Source organism: Cynocephalus volans, chromosome 4, assembly GCF_027409185.1.
Source record: "Cynocephalus volans isolate mCynVol1 chromosome 4, mCynVol1.pri, whole genome shotgun sequence".
Taxonomy (NCBI): Eukaryota; Metazoa; Chordata; class Mammalia; order Dermoptera; family Cynocephalidae; genus Cynocephalus; species Cynocephalus volans.
In genome coordinates, this window is record NC_084463.1 from 30746412 (window position 1) to 30760853 (window position 14442).

General features: G+C 43.9%; 1 protein-coding gene across 3 annotated transcripts in view; it reads right to left on the reverse strand.

Annotated features, from left to right (window-relative positions):
- Positions 1-676: 676 nt before the first annotated feature.
- NCAPD3 (non-SMC condensin II complex subunit D3) overlaps positions 677-14442 on the reverse strand; it is a 70065-nt gene continuing 56299 nt past the window's right edge. For all 3 annotated transcript variants that reach the window (XM_063092859.1, XM_063092858.1, XM_063092860.1), the window contains 11 exons: positions 12631-12768; positions 12168-12301; positions 11780-11979; positions 9449-9559; positions 7585-7767; positions 6459-6619; positions 6073-6212; positions 5032-5109; positions 1325-1399; positions 1177-1237; positions 677-1088 (listed from right to left, as the gene is read on the reverse strand). In XM_063092859.1, coding sequence (XP_062948929.1) covers positions 980-1088; positions 1177-1237; positions 1325-1399; positions 5032-5109; positions 6073-6212; positions 6459-6619; positions 7585-7767; positions 9449-9559; positions 11780-11979; positions 12168-12301; positions 12631-12768 — 1390 coding nt within the window. In that variant the 3' untranslated portion in view covers positions 677-979. The remainder of the gene's footprint in view (positions 1089-1176; positions 1238-1324; positions 1400-5031; positions 5110-6072; positions 6213-6458; positions 6620-7584; positions 7768-9448; positions 9560-11779; positions 11980-12167; positions 12302-12630; positions 12769-14442) is intronic.

Consider the following 14442-nt stretch of genomic DNA (forward strand, 5'->3'; position numbering starts at 1 on the left):
TGTCACAGTTCACATGTGGGAGAGCTGTGGGTGGAGCACAGTGACATTCCTTCCCCAAATTCAACTACCCCGTTCATATTAAAAACACACTTAGACAGTAACTTTGTACTTTTGCTTCTGTACTAGGATTAAAAAATGAACCAACTCATTTCTTTCTGGACATTCTTGGACAAACACAGTGTTGTAAGTTTACCCAATAGTGTCAACAGAAGAGACTCAAGTTATCCCCCCCACCACGGAAGCAGGAATGGTATGTATGTACTAAGAAGGATATCTGCTGTTAGGGGCAGATAGCTTCTGTATGGCAGGTGGGCAGATGAACCAAGGCTTAAGGGCTAATGAAATCATTTTTTCCTAACAGGAAAGATTCGGTTTCATTCTTCTTAAATACTTTTTATGTATAATTGAAATGACTGTTGAATACTAGAAGGTTGTATTTATGCTTGACCTTTATTTCATTTTAGAAAGCTGTACACTTTTTAAAAAATCAGCAATTATAAATAATAGAAAAAATATTACAATCAAAATTTTGTCATTAGGTATGGGAAAATATGTACTATAAGGAATTCAAACAAGCTAGAATTAGAGGCTTCATTTATATAAAAGAAAGCTAAAGTTTTTAATTTGTTCTTAAAGACAAGATTATAGCTTATCAGAAGAACTTAAGTCCATGATAGTCAAGTGGTAAGACACTCTCAGATGGGACAAAGTTAAAATATTAAATAGCTAAATTTAGGATAAGAAGATCTAAATCTGGCATTTCTCTATTTCATAATTTTTTAACCACATTTGTCATAAGGAGAAATACGAAAGGTTAGTCAGCTACACAAGTGAACAGTAAGCGCTGAAGAGCTTTGGTTTACATAATGAAGCATCACTGGAGGTGTTCGGGAAGTCACCTTCTGCCTCCCCACATGCAGCAGATGAGTGTTTCCTCTGGGGCTCGTGCCTTCCTGGACACTTGCTGGAATGCACTGTTTTAGTTGGCTGTTTTCAGGGGGGTCTTTCGAAGGGACCTCCTACTGGGGGCTGGGTTGTCTTTATTCCTGGCTGGAGACCTCACGTTCCACTGCTGAAGCTGCGGAGGCCTAGGGAAAGGAAAGGTACAACCATCTGCAACTAAAAGAAAAATCCCCACACAAACGTCCACCTCAAGAGGAGCTCTGGTGTACTTACGGTTTATCAGGCAATGACAAACATAAAATGTCATTTCCTTGACTTTGAGCTTCAATTTTCTCTGAAAAGGAGTCAAACACAAACAAACTGAGTTTTCCCAGAACTTCAAAGGCAGTTAGGTATCAGACGAGGGAAACAGAGAACTTGCCTTTTACTGATAAAGGAGTCCGTGGTGTCCCTATGTAACTGACCCCTGCTCCAAACGTGACATCATTGATGGTCTCTGGGTAAAGGGGAGACAACACTTAGTCACAAGCTGGAGAGAGGCAGGTCAAGAGCTTCTGCGTTCGAATGCCTGATCAGTCTGGCCTCTGTCTGAGCCTTTCCCAGGACCGACAGTCTCTCCTGACTTCCTTCTCTGGCCACGGCCCTCAGGCTGCTCTGCTGGCTCCTGAGCGTCCACTGCTCGTTGTCTCATTCTTCAATGACTGCCCTCGGCCATGAACCCCAGCCCCAGCTCAGACCTCCCTCACTGTCCCAGCTCCACACTTCTGTTCCTCACCTGGACTCCCTGTAGGAACTTCACCAGCCCATCACCTCCACTCTTCCACACGTTTCTTCTATGTCCCTAGCCAATAAAGGGTCCGTCCGGGCCAGAGACACCAGGCATCATTAGCCACTCCTTCACGTGGACCAGTGACCAAGCCCTGTTACCTGTGCGCCCACCTCACCATCTCCCTCTCACCCTGATCTTTCCTGGTGCTTCCCGCCATGGCCTCCCCTCCTTCCAGTTCACCCTGAGTGGCAGGAGAGCACGGTGTTTGCAAACAGGCTCTGAAGCAGGCTGGGTCTTAATTCTTCTGAATTCTCTTTTTCTTCCTAGTTATGTGAACTACTCTAGGAACTTTACATGTCCTCATCTCTATGTAAAGCAGGGATAAAGATGTACCCACTTCAGGGGAGTTGTCAGGATGAAATGAGATTACTTATGTAAAGGGCTTAACATAGTACCTGGTACAAGGTAAATGCTGAAGAAATGTTAGCAACTTCTAGAACGTATCAACTGTTTTCCTCTTCGCCAGTGTAGTAATGTTTAATTAAAGATCTGGTGAGGTTACTGCCCTGCTTAGGCACCTTGATGGCTCCGTGTTCCAAGGAAGCCCTAAAGTCCACCCTCAGTCTGAGCTGTCCCTGGGCCACCTTTACAGACTCATTTGCTGCTCACACTCTGTGCTCCACCCGTGTTCACCACACCTGTGTCCGCACACTCAACTCCTCTGCCCCCCACCCCATCTGACTACAACACACCACCTGCTTTTCTTTGAGACCCAGACAGTACAGCCTTGCCCCAGGATTTGGCCCCTCCCCATCCCCATGGCCCTATACATTTTGCATAAGCTCCTATCAGCATACTGTTTCTCATACACTGTGAGCTTATGAGTACAGACTGTATCTCTCTAGCCTGTATTTTAAAACCCATCAGTGCAGTGCACTGCTTGCAGTGTACCTGACAGCTACTCAAACTTCCTTAAGAGACAATGGTAGGGAGTTCTGTCTTCATCACTGCAATTAAAATAGCTCAGTTCTGACTACTGTTTCTGTGAGGTCTCTCCTTGTGCTATCATTTGAAATTCCCCTTCCTTACATGCACTTTGCTTTTCCTGTTTGGAAACCTGTACGCATTCCAGGTAATGTCTCCCACCTTTACAAAAGCACCTATGCGGTGGCTCTTAGATCCCCAGAACACTGTGCTTAGAATCAGAGAGAGAAGGTTGAATTACAGCAGTAAGAGGAACTTACTAAAACTCCCCATAGATTTTCATTGAAAATCCCAGCTCTGAAAATTATTCATATAATTTTAGCAAAACCACTTTGTTGACGCTGGATGCCATCAATGTGCCACAACAGCTGAGCTGTGTAGCATGTTTCCTACTAGCTTTGAAGAGCTGAGACCACTTCCTGATAGTCACCCCCACCTAAACTTAGAGTTATCAGAAGAATCTGTATTTAAAAACCACAGAGAAACAGAACTGAATGCTCTTAAGTTATCTAGTAATTCTCCCAGGAAGGAGAGCTAACAGGAGACCCTTCAAGTATTTCTTCCTGGCTCAGCATAGAGAGACAGACAGAAATCACCTCAACAGGAATATGACACTCAAAAGCCTCGAGGAAGAATAAATACTGATCTGGTGAAACCTGCATCTTGTTTTCAGTGCAGAGATGGTTCCACACATGCAAATCAGCAGCATGAACTCGCCACACCAGGTTTCACTGCTGAGGAACACACGCTGCCAGGAAGCCAAGTGAAGACTGATTCTGGGGACTCACGGGATGAACAAAACTACCATGAGGAGTATCCCCCTGTGTCCGCAGCATACGGTACCACCAAACAGAAGGACATGGGATGCTGAGCCAGGAACACAGAACATGCAGAAAACTTTTTTTTTTTTTTTTTTCCCTGAAAACCCTGACTTTTTTATATATATAACATTATACCTCTTTGATATACAGAACCCCAAATTACCCACTGCCTTTAATGACAAAAGCTGACATGACTGAGCTGTCATCTGAGAGGTGGGGTAAAAGTTCTGATCACCCATTAGCTTCCCTTAAAAGGGGGCCTGGATGAAAACTGTCAGTGGCCCATTAGATATTTTAAGAGATCGCAGCATCACAGGTAACAGAATCAACAAGGAAGTAGCCTGGACACAGGTGTTCAAAAGGGGTGAACTGATGCAGGTGTGGCTAAATGAATGGCTTGCTACCTTGCTGCTACATTATCCTAAGAACATCTTAGTGCTATCTTGACATCAGGGCTGTGAGAGCAAGGCTGGAGAAAGACAAAGAAGCTGGCACCAGAGGCCCAAGCTCAACTCCCAGCTCCGCTCTCCAGCTAACTGCAGAACAGACCTGACACCTGCTGTGTTCCAGGCACTGTGGCAGCCCTGGGGAGACAGGAGTAAACAGCTCACACAGGGAGGGCAGGATGGGCAGTGAACGCAGAGGTGTGCTGGTGCTGCGCCACAGAAGTGAAGAGTGGCATGGGAAGGGGGGGCGTCCAGATGGGGACACATACTGCGAAGTGTGAATCGGAGGAGAGCATAGCTTGATGCAGGCCATCCCATGGGACTGGCACACAGCTGGGTGCAGACAGCAAGGGGCATGTGGGGACACACCAGGTAGGGCCTTGGAAACTATACTATACAGATTTTGGACAGCAAGAATTTCTTATACTAACTCATAATAATTTCTCAAAATAATGGTTTTTGTGAGGTCAGAGACAATAAGAAGCTATAAAACAAAATAATGGGGAAAATATTCTACTCTCCTAACTCACCTCTCTTGAAATGAAAGGAAAAGAAGAGGACATTAGGAGAATCTACGCAGGGGGAGACGGGAGAAGAGCAGGCTCTGGGCACAGCTGACAGGCAGTGCTCCACACACCATGACTCCCCGGCTTGGTCTGCTCTGCAGCAGGCTCCACAGCACACACAGCACCCGCTGGTGTGCACGGGTGACTGCATCGAGCGCCCGTGCGCAGGCAGGGAGTGGGGAGGAGGGCCACCTCGAGAATGCGCTGCCTGCATGAGTTGCCTGCCCTGTCTATGTCTGAACTCCATCATCCATCAGCTGAGGGTCCCTCAGGTCGCTGTGAGGCTTAACTGAGTTAATGCATGTAAAGACACTGGGAGAGTCCTGGACATTCTGTAAATGCTCAGTTAACTGAGTGATCACGATCACTGTGAAACATTCAGTCTGCATAATGCACTAGCATGTTGTGGAGCATCAGGAGAGCCTTTATCCAATTGAAAGAACTATCTGGCAACAGAAGGCATTTTACTATGACCCTAGCAAATACATGATGACAGTAAGGGAGAACTCTGAGGAGCTAACTTTTTCAAATTAGTTACTTACTCTCAGGAGTGCTGATTGCTCGTTTAGTTACATGGTCAATAGCTCCATTAGACTCTTGCTCCAAGCTGTATGAAGATGCTAGGATAGAAGGGAAAAGTTTTATCTGTCCAAAAAACCCCAAAACAGTATCAAACAGCAAAACAGCAAATGAGAAAACATATTTGCTTGATAAACGATAAAGTTAAAAATCCTCAGTGTTTAAAGTGTTCTCACACAGAGGCAATTCAGAAAGAAATACAAATAAATGATAAACATGAGAAAATATGTCTATTCTCAACAGGATTCAAAAGAAGGGACATTAAAACTACTATTTTTGTTCTAGAAAGCTCAAATTATAAAACCAGTGTTTCTAAGAAGGAAAATGGACACTCACGCACCACTGGCCAGAGTATAATGTGGCATGAATTACAGAGGACAGTTTGACACTGTCAAAAGTTTTTAAAAATATTCATGGCCTTCTGTGACATGATTTATATCAAAAAATTGAAAAAGTCCTTCATCTCCAAGAACAGGGTAGTAAGTAAAACATTAGTTTTGGTACCTTCACAAGATGGAATGCTATAAAGCCACTGGGAGAAAAGTTTTGGGAAAAAAAGTTGATAGAAAAATTTCATTGTATATTATTTTAAGTGTGTGTAGGGAAGCAGGTTATAAAACAATGCACACTAAGACCACAAATAGAACAAAACATACGTATGTGTGAGAAGTATAAAGACTGGAGGAATAAACACCTCATTGCTCTGGGTGAGTTTTATATTTGTCTATTTTCCAAATCTTTAGTATAAATAAGCAGTTTTATTACCTTTAATCCTAAGTCCCCAATTAACATTACTTGTTTTAAAGGTAAGAAAATAGAACACTTTTAAAAAGGAATGAGAAGTAGGCTTGTTTTTGTTTTTTTTAAGCCAGACAAATTTAGTAGTGGGGGGCTGTATACCAACTTTAGCGACACTAATGTTAGTAAGTTCTGATAGCCCACTACCATCAGACCAGCCAGGCTTGTTCTGCTTTTTAATCGGCATGCTCCCACTTAAGGCTTACCATGATTGCGTGTTTTTTCTGGGCTCCCAGAACTTAAGGAGAACGGCAGAACTCCTAAGCTCCCACTCCGACGCTTGCTACTTGACTCCACGGCTTTCTTGACAGACTTCAGGATTGCGATAGTACTCAGGGACATGGACCTGTGGAAGAGAACACACCACAGACGCTGACTTCCTCAGTACCGACCGCTGTGAAGGCGACAGCGAGACAGAGACACTGCAATCACCACCCACTTCCTTTCAAACGCATCACTTGTCCACACTTGCTTCAAATCTCAAGAGGAAGAGTGTGGGGAGGTGGCTGTGCCAACCCAATGACAATGTTCCCACTTCTGCTGCCTGGCGGGGCCAGAGAAACAGCCTGCTTGGACTCTGTGGGCTCTCTACCTGGCTCTGGGCAGGAAGCTCTTCAGCAGCCCGCTTTCAGGGGCAGGAGGCAAAGTCAGGGTGTCACTAGTGCTGGACCCAGGTGTTGAGGGCTGGCTCACAGGGGACACAGCAAGATTTCCTTGGCCAGTAGAAGCTGGCATTTCTAAGCCTGGAGGAACCTGTTAGAGAAGATATATAAAGAGTATTTACCTTCCAATACTTCTTTTTTTAATGGAATCTGCACATGCTACGAGCAAGTCCATAAGTAATCTATTTTAAAACCATATCAGGCTTGGGAGAGTGTTCTCTTCAAAAACAGAATACTACTAGCAAACTACCACACATAGGTGTCATGGCATTAAAGAGGAAAAACAGTGAGTTAGTTTGCCCTTATCACTTTTTAATACAGTAGATTTGTCTGGATTCTTCGGCACCGAGAACATTGTGCTTGTGAACATGAGCAGCAGCTAATCCTGGAAGTGCCCCCAGAGGAAATGTGCTCTAAAGAGGGGCATGCTGGACACCCAGGGAGATCTAGGTACAGTTGTCCTTCGGTATCCATGGGGGATGGGTTCTAAGACCCCAGCACATACCAAAATGTGCAGATGTTCATGTCCCTGGTATAAAGTGGCATAGTATTTGTGTATAACCTATGCACATCCTCCTGTATACTTTAACTCATCTCTAGATTAATTATAATACCTAATACAATGTAAATGCTATGTAAAAAATGGTCACTATAGTGTATTTTTTATTCATATTACTATTTTTTTTTTCCTGAATATTTTCAATCTGCAGTTGGTGGAATCCATAGATGCGGTGCCCTGTGAATATGCAGGGACAACTGTATCTACGGTCACTAGAATCAAAGATCAAATAACCTTACTGCCAGCGTGCTTCCTGGGCACTCATGCTTTTCTCCCCACTATTAATGCCACCGCTTTCCAAGGCAAGTCCTGGGGCATGGCTTGGGGAGGGGCCTTGCACTGTGGTGGTCTATCACACATAACAAGAGACAGGGTAGTAGCCAAAGGCCTCCCCTGACCAACCTCAGGTTCTATGTGGACTTTGAGAAATGCTGGAAGACTGACAGCAGAGAGTAGACTGGACAGTTGGGCCCCGTCGGAGGTGGCCTCTCACCCACCTGTGCTGCGTGTGCCACAGCGACAGTAGTGGCTGTCCTGCCCACGTCTGCACGCTTCGCCAGCTCCTGCTCCCGGGCCAGCTGCTCGCTGTACTTCTTCATGTCATATTCAAGCTCTGATGCCAGTTGTCTGTCAACTGCAAAGAAATCCTTCACTTCATCTCGGTAATCCTGCATCACCTCCTAAAACAGACCGAGAAGTACCCTTTAAAGTTTTCTTAAATAAAGAAATAAGCTCTTCAACACAACTTGATACATAGTAATAGGAACAGTACGATTTATTTTATGGAGAGCAGGCCATTTCTATTACATTAACAGATTACTTAACATAATGGTATATTCTGAGGAAACACCAACCACACTTATATTGAACACACAAGCAGATGGACATGATGTGAGATATTAATAGTTCTGATCTCTTAGGCAGCTTCCTGTCCATCTGCCTGTTAACGGCAATCTCCAGGTTCCTGACGGGAGAAAGACAGGGTCCTGGCTCAGACAGGGCCTATGGAGCAGGTGCAGTCTCAGAGCTGGTCATCCGTCTGCATTAGCCTTCCCTGTTGGCTCTCAGAGGATTACAACTAAGGTTCTAATCCCATCTTCATTTCCTCTTCTGAAGATTTTTACAGAAAATCTTATATCTGAGTAAGAACATTCTCATGTCTTAAAGGGGGCTGCTAAGGAAAAGCCCTCTTTGCTAAGAGAAAGGAACCTAACAGTATTACAGGGAGAAAAAGATATATTACAGCTCCAACTAGGAGGGAAGGCCACAACAAAGAGAAGGAAATCCATCAACTCTCCCAGCTGCCACTAACAGTGGGGTTCCACAGGCCAAAGACGAGTCACAGTAGTTACTGAAATAAAGCAGCTCTGTGGCTGTCCTCTGGGTATGTGTTCAGAAACAGGAGAAAGACTTTTTCTTAAGTGTTTAAGTAGTCTGTTTAGCATCTAAGCTCTTTTCCCCCAAGGTTTAAAACAATTAGGGAAATAAAAATGTAAGAATAATTGAAAGCCCCCATTTTTCCACATAACGAGCCTCACCTTTCCCACCTGAGCTTCCCTAGTATAAAATGCTATTTAAAAAATTATATTCAATATAATTTTGTTATAGCCTTTTTTGGAAAAGAAAAAATTTATAACATTTTTATGAGGAGAAAAATGCATAATGTGAACAGAGAAATAATTCTGCTACATTAAAGGAAGAAAATGCTGCATTTATTTCTGGGTAAAAGATTTTGCCAGGAAGGTTTGAGGCTTCACTCATTTAGGTCTACAGTAAAAGTCAGCACATCCCAGCTTGGCTCAGACTGAGCCTTCTCCTAGCCCCCTTCTTCACAGTAGCAAATCAAGCCTGGTGACAGTGGCCACCTCAGCATGGTGTCCCCCCAAGGCAGCCACTACAGGGCAGTTATTTCCTGACCTTGTCAATCTGAGACAGCATTAACAGTCAACACTCCCAAATTAAACACGGTGACCAACTTCCACTTTACCCCTCACCAGGATAAATGAAGATGATGACTTCGTTCTTGACCCCAGTTGAGAAAGTCTCCAGAATGGAGTCTATTTCCATCGCCGGGACACAGTGAGTTGGCTCTACACAAACTCAGCCGCATGAGGACAGAGGAGCGACTACAGTAGAACTTTCCACCTTCTCCACGGCAGCCATAGGCCTGCATGGCAGGCACATCTCATCATAAACCAACATCATAAAACAACAAACCATCTTATCATAAACCATAAACAGTGTTGGGTTTGCAGTGTTTTGAGTTATCATTCCTTGTCTGTCTGCGCTGTTGTAAGAGGCAGGGCATCCCAGGCAATGGACTGGGGGTGGCAACTGCAGAGCTGCCAGCCCATCACTTACCCTGAGATAGTTCATGAGTTCCCGCAATGCTGGGATCTTATTTTTCTCCAGCACAGCCTTCAGGGAGATGATAATTGGGATAATATTTTCTATGAAATTCCTCTTCTGAACCTGCAATGACACAAAGGCATGTTTTAGGTATATAAACTTCTGAAAGACAGGGCTTTTACCTTGACTCAGTTCTTTTCATCTAGCCAGTCTAGCACACCATATATGTTGATTTTTTATTTTTTATTATGATATTGGGAATGTATGGGACCCACTGCTTTTCTCCTAGAGACTTTATGTAAGCATCACCTCAAAACACTAATGCTTTGTAAAGCAGGATGGGGATAAATACTATTCTTATTTTCTAAATGAGAAAAAGGAATTAAAAGTATGTTGAACAACTTGATAAAAAGCTCCCAGTCTCCACACAGACCCATCACAGACCCTTGATGCTCCACGTTCAGACCCTCCATTCAACATCCCACACCCTCCCCTTTGCAATAAAAATGAGCTCACTCTGGCTTCCCACAGAGACACTCTGCATTCCTGCTGGTGAAATGACAATGGTCTAAACAAGGCTAAGCATGGAGACAGCTTTGTTTCTCTTTCTCTTCTTGGGTATGTGACTTTGCACACATCTAGAACAGTGCTATGTACGTGTGTAGTACACAGCTTAACCAAGCCTTCATAATCTTTACCCTGAATGACCACTAACCACAAATATTTTGCAATAATTCCTTTAGAATTAAAAATAATTCCCTACAGTAGCCCATGTATACAAGATTTATCCTTCTGAACCTGAAAAGTACTCTTTTTTCTTCTCATTTAAAGTCACTACTATATGTTCCTTTCTTGTAAACAGTCATTTCTAAAAAGTCTTATCAGAGTTCCTGAAACAGGGGGGTAACAGGTAGAGAAATAAGCAATTTAATAAATACAAACCTGAGCAGATTGTAACTTCAGGGATTTTTAAAAAAGTGGCTTAAATGCATTCACTCTAAAAGTATTGTCAAGCACCTTCTCTGTTGGAGACACAAAGCTAAATTCTGGGGATACAGAAATGACACCAAGAACCCCTGCCCTAAGGCTGCTCCTAAACTAGCATGTGTCAGGCACCATGAGGAGACACGTGGCAGAGCATTAAAGGACGTATACATGGAGGAGGAGTGCCCAGGAAGGGAGGGGAGACAGGAATGTATATCAGAGAAGTCTTTTTTGAAAAGAGGACACTTAGGATGAGTGGAGATTAGGTGGGGCAGGGAGGACAGGGTGGAGAGGGCACTGCAGACGGAACAACCATTGTCGAGGCACAGACATAGGAGAGCACTTCCCGTATCTGTGGAGTAGACAGAGGTAAGAGAGTGAGCAGGGAGTAAAAGGCTGGGCAGGGGTGGCACACACTAAGCTCTGGACACCTTGAAGAAGAATTGGGGTCTTATTCAGAAGATAATGGGAAGTCACCAATGTAGTTGTTAGAGATATCATTAGTGAAATACAACTTATATTCAACAAATTCACCCACTTAAAGTGAACAGTTCCAGTTTTGACAAAATTATGTACTGAGGAACCAACACTACAAAATCACCCACAATCCATTACCCCCAAAAGTCCCTTGCCGCACCCTGCAGTCAACCTGCCTCTAAGCAGGAGAATAAAATGATCAAATTTGTACTTAAGAAAGACTGCTCTGGTGGCAAGATGTTGTATGGTCCACAAGAGAAAGGGACTAGAGACAGAAAGGGTGCCTGGGAAGCTACTGAAAACAACACAGGCTTAAACAGACGTGTGAAAACGTAAAGGGAAGATGGGTCTGTGAGACAAAATGGGCAGGATCTTGGGGCAACTGGATGTGATCAAAGTCTATTTCTCTGGGGTTAAAAGCCTTCAGGGGTGAGTTGGGAAATACAAATTGGCAATCTAAACTAAGCACAAGAACTGTGGGCCTGGCAAGGACTATGGCAACTAACTTTTCCCCAAAGTCATTCAAATGCAAACTCTACACTCACTGTCCAAACAAAGCACATGCCTGGCATGTCAGACTCCCATCTGCAATAGCACTGGGTTCCCTTTGCACAACTTGAGACTATGGAGGAAGAGACGAACAGCAGAAGAGAAATGATTAACTCAGTTTTGTCAGAGTAAGTTGAGACACCTGTGGCACATCCAGGCAGGCAAGTTCAGGCTCACAGAGAAGTTGGTGCTGGGAGCAGAGTTGAGAATCATCACCAGCTGGGCAAGAGTTAACGCCACAAAATCAGGATCTCAGGCCCACCTCCAACACTGCAGGGCAGGCAGGAGGCACAGGGATAAACAGGTCTGTCTAGGGAAGAGCAGCACACTTACCTGTGAGATGAGCTTCTTCTGGGCTTCCTGCATGACAACATTTGCCAAGGCCATGTTATCTTCCTCTAGGAGGAGGTCCTTATCTGGTTTAGATCTCATTGCCAAAAGCTTGATCTCCTTTGAGCTGAGGACCTCAAATGTATCTGAGAGTAGCTCACTGGCGTCCACGTCCAGGGGTAGGATGCCATCAGCGAAGCATGCTAAGAGAAAGGACAGATCAGCTTCTGAGAAACATGCCAGCCCCAGAGGGGAAATGTAATTCACAAAACTGGGGGACGTCTGGGGTAGTGAGGGGTGCCTGCAATGGGGTATGCATGCGGCACAGCTGATGCCAAAGAAGGACAAAAAGACAGGGATCTTCCTGCAGTACCAAACATAACAGGCCTACCCAAAATACTAAGGCAGATTTTGGAAGTGATATTGAATCGCTGTTCATCTGTGAAGTGCTCTAGAAGAAACTTGTAGATTTTCATTCGTCTCTCTTTGTTTGTCTTTCCTTTCAGTGAAAATAGCCGTTTCTCTCTGTGGCAGAACAGGGCAATTTTACCAAATCATGTGGGCATGGGTGACAAGAATTTAACACAGCATTTTAACAGCATCCTACAAGCTCATGCCAAAGGCTCAAGTGCACCGCTGAGATTCTGGTGTTCGTCACAGGCACTTCTCTTAGGAATCTAGTCTCACAACTGGATTTTCTCATGTTGTCCTGCCAAGGAAAGTAACCACCACCACAATAAATACCTGGATCAGGGTCTGCGTCCGACCATAGCATACAAAACAGCCAAACCTCTCCCAAGGCTACCCCAGCTCTTACCGAAAGACAAGGAGACCACCGCAGCTGCTTCACTGACCTCTCTGACTGGGGGAACTTGTTATACTTCTCATGCTTCTCATAGTTATTAAAGTGGAAAATGCACTCAATAAAGTGCTGGAAGAACATGGCAGGGTTCCTCTTCAGTAACAGGTGAGCGAGGCAAAACTCCCCAAAGCTGCAAAGAAGGGAGAAACAAAAGGAGAGAGCCATTTGCTACTTGCAGGCAGCCTGCATAAATACACCAAGAACCCAGTAAAATAAACAAGAGCATGGGGTTCTAAATCTATCCCAAAAAAGAGCTTTGTGAGATCAAAAGCAAGAGAGAAATTCAGCTCATCCTGTCTGCCCCTGCTCCACAGCTCCCTTGTGAGCCCAAGGTCGCTGTGAAGGCTTTCTCTACCAGCTTCCTTTCAAAACTCCCACAAGCTGGTGTTATCTAGCTGCACTTTAAATGGGGAGAGCAACCAACCTACCCAAACTGCTTCTTCAAACAGGGATCGGTGATCCTCAAGGCTGATGCAATGACAATGGTCTTTTGAAAATAAACACCTGGCCTTCATCCCCCTACTTCAGGTTTGTTGCCCACAATAATGAATAGGAAACTAATTGTAGTAACTGGAACTTTTTTCAAGAACAGGTACTAATGACAAGAGCTTCATAGTTTGGGTCAGTAGAGCAAGTGCCCTCCATAGAGTGTATGACTTTCACTGACCTTTGGAATCACCAACAGGCCCTGGGCTCTCCTTCCACCTATGCCCCCCAGACCTGGAAGAGGCTTCCAACATACCTGTACAATGCTACACATGGAACAGACACCACCAGGACCACACAAAATGAGGGGCAAAATTCTAATGATTTCCAAAGCCAAATGTAAATGGACAAAAGCCAAACTGTTCCACCACAGGCTACTTGATAATTTGTTTGTCATGATAGTAGGTGAAAAATTTCAAGGCATTGGTTTTTGCTTCGGGGTCAACCTAAGGTGGTGCAAGACTCACTGTGGTTCATTCACACTATTGAAACCAATGTTTTAATTTCATTTCAGGGCTCAAATGCAATTTCCACCCACACAGGAGCACCAGTCAGCTCTCCACTCCAGAGGAGCATAGACAAGGACAATCCAAACAGTTTACACTTGGCTTTGGAATGCAAGACTGCTTCACAGGAGATCTACCTTCCCCTAATGGTGTTCCTTAGGCTAATATTAAAATCAGTTTGTATTCACAGCACACACACCAATTAAAGTCAGAGAAGGTAGTTCAGAAATCATGATGGAAGTAAGCCTAGGTAAAAATTCTGCTGCAAATAATCACACTTTGACTATTCACCTAGGAAATAAGGGAGCAGCCTGACTTACAAAGATGGAAGACAAAACAAATAAAACTCTATATAATAAAAACAATTCCCTGAGGAGAAATGCAATTGAAGCCAGCTGAAGTACCTGTTTGATCTAAGAGTAGTCAGTATATTCCATACGAACTGTGTTGTTTAGTAACCCACGTATAAAAGGCATCAGATGAAGTTCTTTCTAACCAAGGGTTACTTCAATAAACTGTCTGTGACAAGAATGGAGAAAACCACTAACTAAACAAAAAAAAATCCCCCAAAGAAGCAAACAAGAATTTATTTTCTGTGGTATTTTATTATAGTTAACCTGACATGGCACAGAAGTTTTCCCATCTATTTGGATTTTCTCCTCAGATTTGAAGTCATATATATGGAAATGTAAAACCAGATAGAATCCAGTAATCCTTCTGCAAAAAGAGGGACTGCTTTGAGCTTTGACTTGATGTCAACTGCTAATCTACTCAGAGTTTAGGTCAAGAACCCATCCATACAGCAGAGTTAA